The sequence below is a fragment of the Panthera onca genome, chromosome A3 (genome assembly GCF_046562875.1).
Source record: "Panthera onca isolate mPanOnc1 chromosome A3, mPanOnc1 haplotype 2, whole genome shotgun sequence".
In the NCBI taxonomy this organism is placed as follows: domain Eukaryota; kingdom Metazoa; phylum Chordata; class Mammalia; order Carnivora; family Felidae; genus Panthera; species Panthera onca.
Window position 1 is genome coordinate 39,016,948 of NC_138341.1, and position 17,519 is coordinate 39,034,466.

Below are 17,519 nucleotides of genomic sequence, written 5' to 3' on the forward strand. Positions count from 1 at the left end.
AGAAACCACACCAGAGGATCATCACAAGAAGTGGTATCCAGATATCAAGGGCTGGGAATGTCAACTGGTGTAGAGAGACCAAATAATATACAGACTAAGGTACCCGCCCCCCCAGAGTCCAGCTTGGTATGAGCCATTTCAGTGGAGTTCAGGAAGCCAGCCTGCAGTGGGTTCAGGAACAAATGAGAAGTCAAGAAAGGCAGAGAAGAACTATGAGAGACAAGTCTTTTATTTTTTTTAATGGTTACTTATTTATTTTGAGAGAGAGAGAGCATGCAAGTGGGAGCAGGGGCAGAGAGAGAGGAAGAGAGAGAATCCCAAGCAGGCTCCACGCTGTCAGCATAGAGCCTGATGCGGGGCTCGATCTCACAAACCATGAGATCATGACCTGAGTCAAAATCAAGGGTAGGACACTTAACTGACTGAGACACACATGTGCCCTGAGAGATAAATCCTTTAAAAAAAAGTACTCAGTGGGCTCCTGAGTTACGTGTCTGACTCTTGATTTCTGCTCAGGTCATGATATGATCGTGAGATTGAGCCCCATGTTGGGCTCTGTCTGCACTGAGCATGGAACCTGCTTGGGATTCTCTCTCTCTCCCTCTGTCTCTGCCCTTCCCTTGCTTGCGCGCTCTCTCTCAAAATAAATAAACATTAAAAAAAATACTCGGCTGTGAAGATTATGATCAAAGAGCCCTCAGCACGTTTGTTGACGGCATTGAAGAAGGCAGTGGACAGAGGAATGTCAAGGACCCATGGTGGTGAGGGAATGAAAGGTGAAGCAAGGCCCTGAGGACATCAGAGGAGAAGAAGTCCACAGCACAGGTGGAGAGTTAGCTTTGTGGGAGGAGAGGGGCTCCCGTTCCACGAATGTGGGAAGGAGGAAAAGAAGGTCAAGCACAGACAAGACGTGCATGAATGTGGGAAGAGGATTGAGGGAGTCCCATCTTCTGGCCTCTGTTTCTCCATGAAGCAGGAGATGAGGTTCTGCTGAAAGCAGAGGACTCGAGGACAGGAGCGAAGGCCTCAAATAGCTACTGGGCAAAAGGGAGAGACAGCCAATGAAGAGCACATGAAAGACTTCTGGGCTGCGCCCAAAGGCCAGCTGAGGTTGGCAAGGAGTCTGTAGAAGTGCATGTTTTCAGAGAGCCACTGTTCTCCCTGACTGTTCTTAGCATCTCCAGGAGCAGCAGACAGAAAACAAGACAGCCAAATTAATCCAGGGTTGAGACTCTGCCAGGCAGAAAGGGACAACGGGCAGAAGCTTATTTGGAAGGAAGCAAAGAAAGTAGCAGGGTGAAACACTCCAGTATACATGTCATATAGTAATCTGGGGTGGAGAAAAAAGAGAGGCGAAAAGGTAGGAAGCAATGACCAGAAAATTAAACATCAAAAATGGAGAAATTGAGGCGCCTGGCTGGCTCAGTCAGTAGAGCATGTGACTCTTGAGCTCAGAGTTGTGAGTTCAAGCCCCACACTGCATATAGAGTTTACTTAAAAATAAAATAAAATAAAAATGGAGAAACTATGGTCAGGAGAGGGTGCTAATGGAAAAACTGGAAAGATATCTGTAATTGAGTAAATAAAGAATCTGTGAAGCAAGAGGATTAGATGATTTTTGTGAGAGGACATTGAAGACACCAAATTTGAGGCAGAGGGGGTGGAAAATAAGACCATGAACATGGGAGCATGACCGGCGGAATGGCAGACGACAGTGACAGAGAAGGGTAGTGGGTGGGGGGCAGGTTTTATAGGAGGCAGAAAAGCGATTATTTCAATGTGCAGTTGGGCCCCTGGAAGAATGCTGGTGCCATCTGTAGGTCTGTTGGTATGAAGGCTTGGAAGAATGGCCAATCTTCCTGTGAAAGCTTCTTCTAGAGAAGGGGGTATCCTTGAAGAAGAGCCAAATGCCAGACATGAATATTGTGCAAAGACGTAGCACATTCACAGAGCTTTTGGACAGTTTTTTGGCATATTTGCAGAGCCACTGGAAAGGCTAAGAGGGAGGCAGTGGGTGGTTTTGAGGATGAAAAAGTAGGAACGGAGGAACCAACACTTTAGGCAGAGATGACAAATATGGGGCCTGGTGGCACCGCTTCCAGATGGTTAGAGCTCTGGGGTCAAGGGTGGCCCCAGGTGGTATAGAAGAGTTGGTGACACTCCCCAAATGGATAGCTTTGCTCCAGGATTCCCCCAAAACATTGGTGAGAAGTTTAGGACCCCAGAAGGTAATGGGACAACTAGATTTGGCTGATCCCAAGACCCTAACTCTTGGGTGGAAACCATAGCAACCTCCCACCAGGAAATGATGACAAGTCAGTCACGTCCCCAGGGAGATCCTAACCTAGGCATGCAGAGTCCGGATTAGACTTTCCCCCTGGTGAGACTTGCAGAGGCCTCAGGGGATGGGCAGTGAGAGAAATTAAGCAGAGAAATCATAATTATTCCTTACCAGGAATAGAAATTTGCTCGGGACCTATGATGACGCCTAAGCCAGTAAAGACTATCCAGGCACATGTAACCAAATAAAACCTCCCCAAACCAATTCTGCTGAACCCATGACCATCAGGTATGTGTACTTCCAAGTTTCTCCTTCAGCTTCACCCTGCTAAGACTTCAGTCCTGGTTGACCAGTGGCCAATAAAATCTCAGATATTGTTCAAGTAGCACCCACATCACAGGGAATCAAGGCTTGACAGTGAGGATGGGTGGGGGGAGACACTCCCTCTGTGTGTTTTAGAAATAGTTTCAGAATAATACTTGGAATCCAGACTTTAAACTGAGGCCTTGAGTGGTTTGGGCAAAGCCCCACCTATTTCTGCACATTCATCTCATTCTCATATTTACTAAGAGATTTTGGTTCTCTGAGTAGAACTCAAATGGCCCAAACATCACCCCTTCTTTATAATCCCACACTAATCTGAGGAAACTAGACATCATCCATCCTAGTCGGACAAAACCTGAGTATTCCAGACCATGAGTAAGACCAGCAGTCCCTGAGATACCTGCACAGGTGTGTCAGCAGTCACCTGAGACTCTTTGCACCTGCCACCCTCTTAGCTCAAATATCATCTCCTCCATGACACTCCTCCAAATGCGTGTGCGCACACACACGCACACATGCATGCACACACACACACACACGCACACCAGCCACATGCCCTCCACTGCACCCCCCCCCATATAGTTTACCATTGCATTTATTATTATACTGTGCTTTAATTGTTTACATTTTGGTTGCCCAGCTACATTTGAAGCCTCTTTATCCCTTGGGTCTACCACCCAATAAATATTTACAGGATAAATTGGGCTAGGCTAGGCTGGGCTGGGGTAGAGTTCAACTGAATCGAACTGAGTTTAAATGGACCAAAATGAACTTAGGAACATAGAGCAGTATACTCCCACAGCAACAAGCGTGAACATGACCCCGACTTCCTCATCAAGGGTCTTCCCAGAAACCTACCACCTCCAGAACGTCTCCCCGGGTCCCCAGCCACGGTGCCCCTCCCCCACCAGACCGGTCCTCATTGCTTCTTATGGAACAGAGCCGGGGCTGGCTCATTGCTGGGCTCTGCCATGACCTGCATGGGCTGGTTGTTCAGGGCGGCCTCACGCATCTTGTGGTACATGAACTCGTTCTGGCGGAACATGCGCAGCTCCATCTCCGTCTGCATCCGCATGGCCTGTGGGACATAAATACACAATAAACGGTGATGACAGGTCACCAGGACGTATTGGCCTCTGACCTACCTTCGCCCTTTTGGAAAGGGCAGACAATGGGGTAAATGACTCCCAGACACTGAGATTCAGCTGTTCCCACTCAGAGGACACACAGATATACACACTCACACACACACACACACACACACACACACACACACACACACATCCTCTGGGGGCTTAAAGTCCTGGGAGTGGGCTCGGTTTGCTAGGGAGAGGGAGGCAGACCCCTGAGAAAGTAGCTTGAGGGATTGTTCACAGCAGAGAATGCTTGTTCACAGGAACTGACAAGTGGGGATTGGGTCTGAACCCTGGATCTTGCACATAGGTCCCAACTAACACTGTGGGACCTTAGGCAAATGACACCTCCTTTCAGACCTCAGTTTCCTCACACATAAAGTGGGTGAGATTCCTTCATACGTCATAATGGACCAAGAAGATTACAGTATGTGATGCATAGAAAAGCCCCTATGCTCCCATATTTCCATGCAAGAAACATTTACCAAGGGCCAGGCATCATTGAGGCACTAAGGATACAGCAGTGAAGAAGGCAGAGCCTTTGGCAAACTTAATATACTATACATAAAGTTAGTCTTCTCAGACATTTTATGACACTGAAGTCTGTCCTCTTTCCCTGTACCATACTGAATGAGGACCGTCCTTTGAACCCTGTCACCCTCAAATAAACCAGCTCTTCCAAACACAAAGGAAACCCCAGCTATTAAAACCAGGCCATTTGCTAGGCACTGTTCTGAGTGCTTTTTACACATTAACTCACTGAACCCTTATCACAACCCTATCCTTTTTCTCCATTTTACTGATGAGGAGACTGGGGCCCACACATTCCACGTTTGCACTCACACAGCTAGAAAGTGGTAAAGCTGGAGTTCAGTCTCAGCAGCCTGATTCCAGGGCCTATGCTCCCCAGCTCTGCTCTATGCGGCACAAATTCTAATGTACCTGGCTGCACGCATACTGCTGGTTAGGCTTTCCCGGTCCACGCTTGGAGCATCTCAGGGTTCAAACCTCAGCTTTGCCATCCACTCACTACGTGACCAGAGACAGGTTAATCCCCTTACTGGGGCCTCAGTTTGCTCAGATGTAAAATAAGGGGGATGGTGAACTAAAGCAGTTCTGAATTCCCTTCTGCAATCTATGGACTCCCCAAATGCAGAGTCCAGAACTCTGGGGTCTGCAGCTCCCATCCTTAGAGAGCTCAGACCAGACAAGGACGCCCATCTCTGAGATGCTACTTGCCTCTAAGTCCTTGGTGATTGGGTGGGAGGGTCCATGTGTCACCAGGAGAATGGCATAGGCTTTGCAGATCATCCCGTGCCCCACCTCAATGTTCCCAGCATGCCAGTTGGTCAGCCCTGCCCGCATCACGGCCATGCCCAGCTGGGCATTGTTGGGGTGGTAGAGCTTCCTGTGGGGGCATAGCAAATAAATGTACAAATCATCCCAACCTTCCTGAGAGGTGCACGGTATTTGACAGCTCACCATGTACCTTCATTGATTCACTCCATCTGCTCTCCCATCAGCACCATGAGGCATCTACAGCCCATTGGGCAGGGCCTGAGCCACAGAGAAGGTGGGCAGTGACCAAACACATTGAATGGTGAGGCTGTGAGAGCTGAGACTCTGACCTGGGCCACCAAGGCAAGTCCTCATGGGGAAATGGGGTGAGGATTGGACTCTGAACTAGAGGGCAGGAGGCTGGGAGCTCTCAGGAGCACCCCAGCCTTCTCCCTGCAAAGTAGACGTTCAGGGGAATAAAAATAACTTGAATGTCCTTTTTGGGACAGAACTGTATTCTCACCTCCTTGGCATGGTCCTAACAGAGCTTCCTTTTAGCATATTGTACAGTCTTCCTGGCTTTTGTTTATGAGGAACATTCTCTCCAAAAGAAATCTACCTTCTTGTGCCAACATACTCATTTGGTCAAAGATACAAATTCACATGCCAACGTGGACATGGAAGGCAAGAGAAAGACATTGGCAGAGGGAAGGCAGGAACTGTGCATTTTCTTTTTTTTTTATTTTTATTTTTTATTTTTTGTATTAAAAAAAATTTTTTTTTAACGTTTATTTATTTTTGAGACAGAGAGAGACAGAGCATGAACGGGGGAGGGGCAGAGAGAGAGGGAGACACAGAATCGGAAGCAGGCTCCAGGCTCTGAGCCATCAGCCCAGAGCCCGACGCGGGGCTCGAACTCATGGACCGCGAGATCGTGACCTGAGCTGAAGTTGGATGCCCAACCGACTGAGCCACCCAGGCGCCCCTGCATTTTCTAATTTATAAGCAAGGATGGCTAACACCTTTTTTTTTTTTTTTTAATAAAAGAAAGGTCACAGGGTTGCCTGTGCTGACTGCCAGGGGGAAATCCTTTCGAAGCACTTAAAAGCAAGCTGAACTTAGCCTTAAGAAAACCAAATGCAGAAGGGGCCACCCAAGTGGTAAATGTGCTAGAGGATTTGGGAAAGACCAGGGATGACCCATAGGTATCATCTCAGGTACTAACTCTGATCCTTCGGTCGGTACCACTCAGAGCACCATGGTAAAAAGACTCAGTTGTAAAGATAAAAAGGACTGGGCCACCTGGGTGGCTCAGTCAGTTAAGCAGCCAACTCTTGATCTCGGTTCAGGTCATAATCTCACAGTTTGTAAGTTCGAGCCCCGCATCAAGCTCTGCGCTGACAGTGCAGAGCCTGCTTGGGATTCTCTCTCCCTCTCTCCCTCTCTCTCTCTGCCCCTCCCCAATTCATGCGAACACACATGCTTTCTCTCTCTCAAAATAAGATAAATAAACTTAAAGATAAAAAGGACCATGATCGATTACTGATGCCTCCCGTGGGTGCAGGAGGGAGAGACAGCAATATGGGCGCCATCTTTGCCATCCCTGGAATAGACACTTTTCCAGGAGACTTTCTGAGACCCAGCATTGTTACCTACATATAGCCATCCACCATCCTCCTGGCGTAGTGCGAGGCCTCCTCAAAGGCCTGGAGGTAGGAGAGGACCTCCGAAACAGTGCTCAGCATCCGCAGCGTGTAGAGGTTGGTGTCGGCAAACACCGGCTCCTGCTTCTGCAGGCACTCCCGGCACAATTTCACAACCTGGAGGAGACACAGGACCTGTCCGTGACCACGGCACCGCAGCATGCACTTAGCTCACATATGGGGGCATCACGATGACACTAGACATTCATTCTTTTAAGGCCGAAGAAATGGCTGACAGAGGTACAGGAGCACCAGTCTGTGATCTGAATAGCAAAATGGCCCTATTTGGCTATGATGCAGGGATGGAAAGGGTGACAGTGGGAGATATGGCTGACATATGACAAAAATGAGTTTTCATAATCAGTAGGTAGCAGAGAGTTATGAAAGGGAGAGAGAGAGAGATTGACTGATTGATTGATTGACTGACTCTTACAATAATGCAATGAGATAGGTACTACTAACATTCCCGTTTTACCAGATGAGGAAACTGAAGCACAGAAAGGGTTAAGTGCTTTGCCGAAGTCACGCAGGTGGTAAAACATGGAGCAAGAATTCAAACTAAGCAGCCGGGCTTTATCTGAACCACCAATCCTGTGACTCTCCACCCTGGTTGGGCTCTGGAATTACCTGGAGACATTTTTAAAAACAGCAGTGTCTGGACCCTACCCCAGACCAATTGAAAGCAAATATCTGGGGGACGGACCCTGGCAACTGTAGGGTATATAAGCTCCTGGGTGGTCCTTATGCACAGAGTTTGGACAATCATTCCCCGATGGAAGCATACAAGATGAGCTGGCAGAAAGGGAGGCTCCCAGGAGGCTGGGAGACCCACCAGGAGGATGTCACCTTGGTTCTGGTAAGGAATAAGATGGGCCTGACCCCAGTGAGCTTGGAGTCAGGTTTTCCTCACTGATTCCTGTGTCCACATGGGCTTGGGTTGCACCCTACAAAGTCAGACGGTCTCCAGATTTTAGTTGTTCATCGTTCCCCCCTCGCTTGCCGCTTTCATGGGAGAAATGTCACACGATTCCTTCCATTTCAAATGAGCGGAAACTAATTTTGCTCTGAGACTCTCCCAGAGTCCCATGGGTGGGGGTGTGACCAACTGTGGACTGACCATCAATCCATCCTGAAGACAATCCTCTTAACCCCACGGGGCCAGTGTCCAGGTCTACACCTGGTCCTGTTAGGTTTGAATGGAAGGGGAGAAATGAGAAGTCAGAAGAATGGAACCAGTGGAGCCCTCCTGATTGCTTCAGCTCCTACGTCGTGCCTCTGACATAGGTTTTCCACATTGTATAGTAACACCCTGCTGGCGTGCCTGTCTCCCCACCCATGAGAACTCCTGGGAGACAAGGAGCATGTCTCGCATTGGTCACCCCACCAGTAAGGGCTCACAAATGTGCAATGAATGAGTAAATGAAGAGGATGAAAATAAAGGAGAAGCAGGTGGAAATGAAAACAAATTCATCTCTCACTGCCATGCCTTGGTGGCTTCCAAACCCAGCTACATGCCTGGGTTGTTGAAAGAGCCTGGGGGAAAAACACTGATTCACAGTCGCTGTGTTCTGTTGCAGATTTGACGAATCATATCTTAGGGGGCGAGACACGGGAATCTGCATTTCCAACAAGCTGCCCAGGTAAATCTGATGCAAGTACTCTGCAGGTCAGTGTGTGGCAGTGGGTCTCCATTTTGGGTGCACATTGGAATCACTTGAGAGTTTTAAAAATCCTGACATCTGGGTTTTACCCCCAAGAGATTTGGGTGAAAATGCCCTGGGTCGGAGCCTGAGCATCAGGAGTTTTCCACGATTCTAGTGTACATCCAGTTGACAATTCCTGCTGCTTCGAGAGCCAGGGCTGAATGCTCAGTTGGTAGAGACTGGAAACTGTAGCCAGGACATGCATTCAGTTAGGAAAAAGCAGGCAACCCACTGCCATTTCCATTTCTCCACCTCTGATGCCAACCTGAGACATCACAGACCCCCCAGGGACATTTGCCAGGCTGCCTGTGCTCTCCTCAGACCCAGTTTCAGCCGGTTGGGCAATCACTGAGAACATATCCCCAAGAGATGCTAAAGGCTTAAGGGCAAGAAGAGTCATGGTCCAAACCAAGGGCTATCCTCCAGAAAAACAACCTGCTGGGTAGCCTCCTCATCTCCACCCCTCCCCATGTCCCTCCCATACTAGAGAATCTTTCTGCCCTCTTCCCCACCCCATCCCTATAAAAATGAATTCTTACCTCATGGTACAAACCCTCAGAGCGAGCCTTGTCAATTTTTTCCAGTGTATCCTTGGACAACTGTATCATTTCCTTTACCGCTTCCTGAGAGGGCTGGGAAAAAAGGAACATTGAGTTAGAGACCCCCTCACGAAGCAACCCATTGCATCTTTGAATAGCTGCCATCTTTGACATTCAATGTAGGACAAGATTAACGCTTTCCTCATTCTGAACGCTTCATTTCCATAAATGCTGCTCAAGATCCCTATAGCTTTTCCAGCTCCCTCATCATGTTTCTGACTCACATGCACTTTCTACTGACCAAGCCCCAGCACCTTGCTGCCAGCCAATTGTTCCCCACCTGGTGCTCATGCCTGGGTTTTGGAACCCCAGTGCAGAATCTGACATTCTCATTCTATCACCCAAAATATCTTCCATTATTTGTCTTTACTTCAAGTCAACCACGTGTTCTACAGGTAATGGCCTCACATTTTAGTCTTCGCACAAGTCATGGATTTAAATACTGACTGGCACAGGACTGAGGACAGAAACTTACGGCTTAACCAAAAAACCGTGCTCCAGTTTGCCATTGAGCTCATTATAGAAGGGACTTGTGGTTGTGGGCATTCAAACCCTTCCAAAGTATCTTTGCACCCAGTTCATATTTCTTTGTCTTGACCAAATTATATCATTAGAGAATCTGTCAGCTGTCTCTGTGAAATCTAGACTCATCAGGTTTCCTGCATTTGCCTACATGGTCCAGTGATCTTATTTTTCAAAAAACAAGCTTTGATATTTCAGGCAAGGAGGCACCATAATTGAAAGCCCATGAGGGCATCATAATTTTGAATAAGAAGTGCCAAACTTCTCAGTGTCCAAAGAAAAAGTTTACTTGCTGGGCTCATCCATATCAGAAACTCTTTTCCGGAATACAAAAATAAGAATTTTTTTCTTTTTCTTTCTTTTTTTTTTTTTTTGCCTACACAAATCTGATAAAACTTGTTTCCAAAATGAAAAAAACTTTGTTATTTATTCCGACCATAAAAATGACATGTAGAAGTTGTAAAAAAAAAAAAAACTAAACTAAAACACGTGAAAAAAGCATGGAGAAAAAACAGAAATCCTTGGAATCCACCCAAAGATGACCATAGCATTTTGAGGAACACTTTCCAATGCATATATACAGGAATAATATTTAAAATATTTAACAACTGGTACAGGAAAGGCACTGACCAATCACTGACCAGCTGACACTGACCATAAGCAGCCATACGTTTATACGGCCTTAGCAGTATGTCCTGGCTGAAATGCCTGTACATGTACATATGCGTGTGTGTATATGCCAACAGCACCAAATATTTCTTCTAATTGGAATAGTATCAGATTTCCATCTATAGTCTGTTTCTTTCACTCAGTACGTTATGGATATTTTCCCTTGTCAATATAAAAATACAGCACCACGCTTAATAATTATAGACTTTTCCACTATATAAAGCCAGAATAATTTATTCAACCAGTTTTCCAATTTTTTCACTGTAAGGAATTGGGTCCAATGGCTCCATTTCGATTTGCTGCTTACGTTGTTTTGTGAAATCATCACCTTCACCAAACCACCAAAAAGTAACAAGAGGATGGGCATCTGTTCCCATAAAAACACAGTCCCTTAATAGATGGAGATCAGGATCTTCCCTTGGTCTCCCAGCTGTCCTGAGCCAGTTCTATGCTGAGTATCCACCTTGCAGTATGAGAGGCCCTGGCCAGGACAGCTTGCTTCAGGGTCAGGATATTCTAAGGAATGGCCTTTGTATTTATTCTTCTATGCACTGCACTTCGGCTTCCGCAGAGTTCTTTTTTTTTTTTTTTTTTTTTTTTTGATTTCTAAACTCCTTTTTTTTTTATTTTTTATTTTTTAATATATGAAATTTACTGTCAAATTGGTTTCCATACAACACCCAGTGCTCATCCCAAAAGGTGCCCTCCTCAATACCCATCACCCACCCTGCCCTCCCTCCCACCCCCCATCAACCCTCAGTTTGTTCTCAGTTTTTAACAGTCTCTAACCGCAGAGTTCTTAACTAACTAAAGTGTTAGTTAACTAACACTACGGTTTTGACTACCCTCATTTCCTTCTGCATCTGGCCTCCCTGGAATCCTTCTGCATCTCTGGGGTCTTGCGTGGCCTGACGCCAACAAGTGTTGCATCCACCAGTGCTGTGATTTCTGCTCACAGGCCTCACTCCTGACCCAACCTTTGTCTTGATCTTTGATGTGGCTCAGATTTCTGGTATCTGGCTACCCTCTAGCCCCAGAGTACTTCTTCACCTTCTGTTAACTCGGATCGTGTCTTGGTTCCAGACAGGTCATTTAAGTGCATATGTGCTTTCTTAAACTCATTTGAATCAAGCACATAAATAAGAGGGGGTCTATATCTCATCTGGTTGGGCAGAGTTCTATAACTGGTAGTCCAGAGGTGTACCACCAATCTGTCAAACCTAGATTTTTCCTTTCATCCATAGCTTGTTGCTCAAATAATGGCTCATTGAAGCACTTCTAGTTTATGAGCACTAATCTCTAATCTATAGTAAGTTCCATCATCTTTAAAACTCAAAATTCGTAGGGAATCTTCTGGAGAAATCAGGGTAGAGCTGGCGAATACCAAGTGGTCAGGTATTAATAAAATTCTTGTTCAATTTGATGTTGTAAGGAAGAGTGTTACTTCAAGCTTGGGAAGTGAATCAAATTTGCTCAAGGAGGCAGCTGCCAAGATTCTCAAAACAACCTGGCTAGTAGGTTGTTAATTGCATGTGCAACATGTGATAAAGCTATTCTGAGAAAGGAAATAGGGCTGTTCCATTTGGCTCCACTTTTCAGAGTAAAGGCAGGAACGCATGATCTGCAGATAGGATTTTAGGAACCCTGCAGAGAGAGACTCTCCTCCCCAGAAATACAAAATAAATAGAAAACCAGGAGGACAAGAGTAAGGAGCTGGAGCAGAGGGAAACGTCAGTGGAAGAGGAGCCAGAGGAAGAGGAGGAGGAAGACTAGGAGGAAGGGGAGAAGTCAGCAGATGGGGAGGAATCATCAGAAGGGAAGGACCCACTGGAGAGGGAGGAGCCAGAAGTAGAAGAGAAGAGGGAAAGAGGGATACTGGTTCCCCAACGTTGAAAAACTGGCATATTCCTATCGTGAAAACCAAGGGTGAGAACTGAGGAGACAGAAAAAGAAAAACCTAAGCAATCCAAACAAGGAGGGCCCAAAGCTATAGTTGAGGGGAATGTTAAACATTTTGGTGTTATTTTGCGCATTTTGTAAATATTTGGTTTTGACTTTTATCCAGGTTAACATACACACATATATTAACGAGTTAACACATCCATATATTAAGGAGTCAGGAGGGATTCTGATGCCAGTCAAAAGTTTGAGGAGGAGTCACAAAGCCTGGATTACTGGATAGGGCTTATCAGGCTGAGATAACACATTATAAACGCATTTAAAGAAAAGCAGCTTTGACAACCACATAGATAGGATAAGCTTGAAAAAACTGCTAACAGTGCAACTCCCTTTTTACAGATGAGGACACTGGCTCAAAAGGAAGATGCTTGCCCACACTCAGAAATATTCAGTGTCATAGCCCGAACTCTTAACACTGGCCTCCTGGCTCATTTTCCCGTATTCTCTCTACTACATTATAATGGCCTTGAATTTGCCTTAGGATGCATTGCTTTTTAAAAAATTATACTCAATATTTGGGGCACTCGGGTGGCTCAGTTGCTTAAGCGTCCAACTCTTGATTTTGGCTCAGGTCATGATCTCAGGACTCGTGAGATCGAGCCCTACACTCGCTGACAGTGCAGAGCCTGCTTGGGATTCTCTCTCTCCCTTTCTCTCTGCCTCTCCCCTGCTCTCTCTCTCTCTCTCAAAATAAATAAGCATTTAAAAAAATAAAAATAGGTTAAACTCAATTTTTTTCTAATGAATTTTTTTGGTTGACTAATTTTGGTTTGGGTTACTTTTATTTTGTTTATTTTTTTTCATAGAGAAACCAAATTTTACATAAAAACAATAGAAAGCTTTTGCTTTGAATCCAGGTAGGTTCAAGCAGAAATCATCAATCTTTTATATCAAGAGAGACGCCAACTCTGCAATTCCACACTGGAAGATGTGGGCGTATCGTCACCAGCTGGTAGCAGCGTATCTCAAGTAAACAGAGGAGAACCAAGAGCCACATATTGCGTGGTTGTATTCCTAGCCAGGAGCCTTCATTCCTAGGTCTCTTTATCTGAGGTCTTGACCTCTGGAGGCCTCCTTCCAGAGGAGGAGGAGGGAACCTTGAAGATTCTCTCCCCCACTCCAACTTGGTACCCAGTACTTTTCTACTCATAGCCCTTCCCCCACAGCTTCTTCCACCCTCTCCCCATCTCAGGTCCATAAAACTGCTGAACCCCTTTGGCTGAGCCCCTCAGCAGGGAGAAGACCCCCACCTGACCCTCCACCTGTGCACTTTTCCATGGGGGAAAATGGAACAAGAGGAGTCCAGTTTTAGCCTTTTGTTTATACCATTGCTGGGCTCCCTCCCAGCTCAGCCAAGCTCCTGAAATCCCCCTCAGGAATCCTTTAGCTGCTTGGTGGTCTCACCAGCAACCAGACAGCAAGCTATTCAGGATTTAAGCACATTACCCAATCCCTACATTGCCCATTTCCATGGGACTAGGAATATCTTTGTGGTAACCAGGCAAATAATCTCTTTGCCCATCTGGTCTCAATATATGAAACTCTCAGCATTACTTAACCAGCAAAAGGGCACAGAGAAGAACTAAAATTTACTCAGTGTCCACTCTGTATGCCACTCCCTTTACATTTATCACTTTGTTCAGTCCCCACAGCAACCCCTTCTGGTGGGTGCCATCATTCCTATTTTACAGATGAGAACACTGAGCAACTTCACCAACGCAAACACCTGGCAAGCGGTGGCCCCAGGACGCTAGCTGGGACCTTTCCTCTATGCCCTGTCCACTACCCCACAGCACCTTTCTAATAGTCACAGGCTGGTTCTCTGCACGGATGAGCTGTGAAATCCACCCTTGCTGGCTCCCAGAGAAGATGGTCGCAGACACCCCAGGAGCAGGACTACAAGTACCTTCGGGTCATCTTTCACCCCCAGAAAGAGGTCATCCTTCAGCTTTTTTTGGCAGTGCTCACACGTGCAGTCAAAGTAGTACTGCTTCTTCAGCTGCCTCTTGCGCTCCTCACTGACGTTAAGGAAGTCAATATAGGACACAGTCAGCTCCTCTCCTTCTGAGATCTTGCCCAGGGCCCGGAGCTCAATTCTGGACAAGGTAGAGGAAAGAGTAAATCAAATCCAGGGCTCTCAGAGTGGGGTCTCTGCTCTCCAAGGTCTCAGGGAGTTGAGTCTTAAAGACAACTCCCACTAGCACTCCAAGAAAACTCCCAATCCCACCCCCCCCCCCAAAGGACCCAAAGGACAATTTTCTGGATAATTCTGCTCTACACATTATAACAATCAAATCTGCTCCATTCAGTTAATTGCTCTGAAATCCAATTAAATGGATTCCCAGGAGAGGGCTGGGCATGGTCACAAAGCCATACGTAGCTTCCCCGCCTGCAATTATCCCTGTACATTTAGCTACTGGCTGCCTGCAACAAAGGAAGGGAGAAATAATAAGGTAAACATTCCAAATAGGAGAAGACTCAACAGTTGCCTCTGCTTAGTTTAGAGACTACTCTTTTGAAAGTACGTACATTCAGTTACCCACAATTGTGGCCCGTTCTGGGTTCAACATTAAGCCCTCCCACACCTACCCCTCAGTCCACTGGTTCTGGTCTACGTTATGGAAAGAGACAGGCCTGGAGATCGCTGATGACGAATAAACAAAGGCTGGCTCTGTTAGCCTGCTGCATTGTTCATTTTGTATTTATCGGGGGACGCGGGTTTTGGTTGAAGGTAGGTAGCAACAGCAGATGGCATTTCAATCCCCTTCCAGCCTAGACCTGACCCTGTCATTACCTACAGCACTACCACCTTACCAGGTAACAGATACAGAAGGTGCTGAGGACAAAAGCCCACTCACTGCAGAGCTGACATCCAGCTAAGCCAAACAAGCAGAGCAGCTCGTGGGGCTCTCAATCATGCACCCTCCACCACAAGGCCAGGAACTACAGAGAACAACCGGGGAGCCCCGCAAGCTGGCTGCCTAGCTGTGCTCTTGTGTCCCCCCAGGATCTTCTCACTGCCCAGTGGGAAGCCATCACCCGGAGAGTGGGTGGCAGGACACAGAGGGCTGGGGAGAACATCTGCAGACAGGTCTGTGTTTATTTCCGCTACCTCCCAGAGAGGCTGAGTCAGACACCATGTGACCGGCAGCCACTTCCACACACTCTGAGGTGACAACCAGGTGAGTAACAACCACTGACTGGAAGTGACAGGCATGTCCAAGTATCTTAGGTGACCACTTAAGGTAAAAAAGCCTTCTCCCAAATCAGGGTACCCTGACATGCCAAATAAATGTGATAATATATACAAACAATTCAGAGGGAGCCTGGCAAAGTCTCAGTGCCTGTTCACGTGCCCATGGGACCCCTTTCTTTTCTTCCCCACCCCAATTTTTGGCAGCAGCTGTTCCTGCCATGGTGAAAGGCAAGAGGGAGAGGTGAGTTGTGTGATTCTCCTCACAGCCCAGCTTAGAATCCTAATAGTCTCAGCTGCAGGGGATCAACGTCCCCATTTCACAAGGGAGGGCACCGCCACCCAGAGAGGGGAAGGAACTCCCCCCATGAGGTCCCACAGCACTTTGGCAACAGTCAAGATGAAAAATCGAGTGCCATTCACACTTCACCTCAATATAATCTTCTCCCTAGAGTATCCTCAGTCTGCCTCCCAGGTCTGCCATGCACAGGGAAAGAAATGCACCAAAGCCTTTGACTTCAGAGCTCTGCCAATGTTCTAAATCGTTCCATGCGAACAACTCCTGGGCCAGTGTTGAGTGTGGATCTCTGGCATCTGGTCCTGGTAAGGTAAGTAATTCTGCCCCCACCAACCCCACACGGCTCCATTGTGACATATTCCCACTCAACAGTGATTCAATGCCAACTGAGTGAGGATTCCCAATAGCCTTTCTTCCTATCACGGCTCAGTCAGTTCATGCAAGGTCTCAGAGTATCTCAAATTATCTCAATTATGTAGAGAATTTTCAAAACCAAATGAACTTAGTGTCCCTTAAATATGAAAATATGCATGCCCCATTTCACCTTACTTGGGATTCAGGGTCAGGGGATGAATAGCAACCATCAGTCCATTCTCCCTTTTCCATCTTTAATGCCTGCAATTCTGGAGTTCAGCTAATTGAGGCACACATATTTAACGTATTTAACGTATTTATAACTTATTTAACGTATTTATTTCTTGAAGAGATTAGAAATGCAGTGCAGAGCCCCAGAGACTTAAAACTAGGAAGGTCCCTAGAGATGTGCTCATCTTGACCTTTGCTCTATAGATGTGGGACCAAACGCCCAAGGGATGATGGGAATCATCCAAAGTCACATGTAATGCAGACCAACACACACTCCAATGCAGCAACCACTCCTACCCCTGCCTTCCCAGAGCCCAAACTCCCATGCAGAGTTTTGTTCTTAATCTAAAGAGCATTTCAAGTACTTTCAAACCCAGCCTGAGAAATAGATCCACCTGGGGCCATTTATTTGTCACTAAGAAAAGTCAAAGCAAAATCTTACCTAAACCACTAATTCATAGTTGGCCAGAAACATTGAACAAATAGCGTAAATAAATATTTGTCAAAAAGATTGCAGCTATGGGTGCTATTTTCAGAAGACAGTCTGGGTGAGAAATTGGGGGTTATACATAAACACAGTCCCTTTAGTATGTCAGTAATATGAGCATCCAGTAATATCAGGACTTCGACGGACAGCGTGGGTTTTGCTAAGGTGATGTGGACTAGAAGGGACTGGCATGCTTTGGGATTGGGGTAGTGAGAGAAGCAAGGAGTGAAAGACAGGAAAGAAAAGAAGCAAAGGCACGGTGGGGAGTGGGTGGGTGAGGAACAAAACGATTAATATATATGCATTTAAAATATAGCATTCAGCAAAGACCAGACTCTGGGCTGTGGAAGGATATTACAGCCAGAGAGCAGCTTCGGAGTCTCGGGAGGGGGCGGCCCCAGCAAACCAGGCAAGTGAGGGAGATGGGTCAGAGGGGCAGGGATGCTTGCAAGGACTGACCCACCTCATCTGGGTGTGAAACATGGATTTCACTGCCTCATGACTGAAAGACAAAACAGACACCCGAATGGAAATCATTACCATTGGCTGGTCCAGTACAGCTAGCAAGGGAGCACAGCATTCCAGCTTATGCAATGAAAGCTTTGGCCATCACCACCACCTTTATCCCAGCCCCTTCCAGTGGGGGCTCACTTGACAAGAAGCAGACTGCTATAGTGGAAAGTGCACTGGATTTAGAATGAGAAGTTCTGGGTTCAAAGGTCCTCAGCTCTGGACAAGTTATTTCCCTTTCCTGGGCTCACTGTCCTCAACTGCAACCTGGTAAT

At 46.6% G+C, this 17,519-nt stretch overlaps 1 protein-coding gene across 2 annotated transcripts in view; it reads right to left on the bottom strand.

Moving 5' to 3' along the window:
- Positions 1-261: 261 nt before the first annotated feature.
- SMYD1 (SET and MYND domain containing 1) overlaps positions 262-17,519 on the bottom strand; it is a 43,330-nt gene continuing 26,072 nt past the window's right edge. Inside the window, exons 5-10 of one of the 2 annotated variants that reach the window (XM_060655763.3) lie at positions 17,198-17,236; positions 14,078-14,267; positions 8,962-9,054; positions 6,673-6,836; positions 4,978-5,146; positions 262-3,683 (exon numbers count right to left, since the gene is read on the bottom strand). In XM_060655763.3, coding sequence (XP_060511746.1) covers positions 3,525-3,683; positions 4,978-5,146; positions 6,673-6,836; positions 8,962-9,054; positions 14,078-14,267; positions 17,198-17,236 — 814 coding nt within the window. In that variant the 3' untranslated portion in view covers positions 262-3,524. The remainder of the gene's footprint in view (positions 3,684-4,977; positions 5,147-6,672; positions 6,837-8,961; positions 9,055-14,077; positions 14,268-17,197; positions 17,237-17,519) is intronic. The other variant, XM_060655768.3, reaches the window with a different exon arrangement.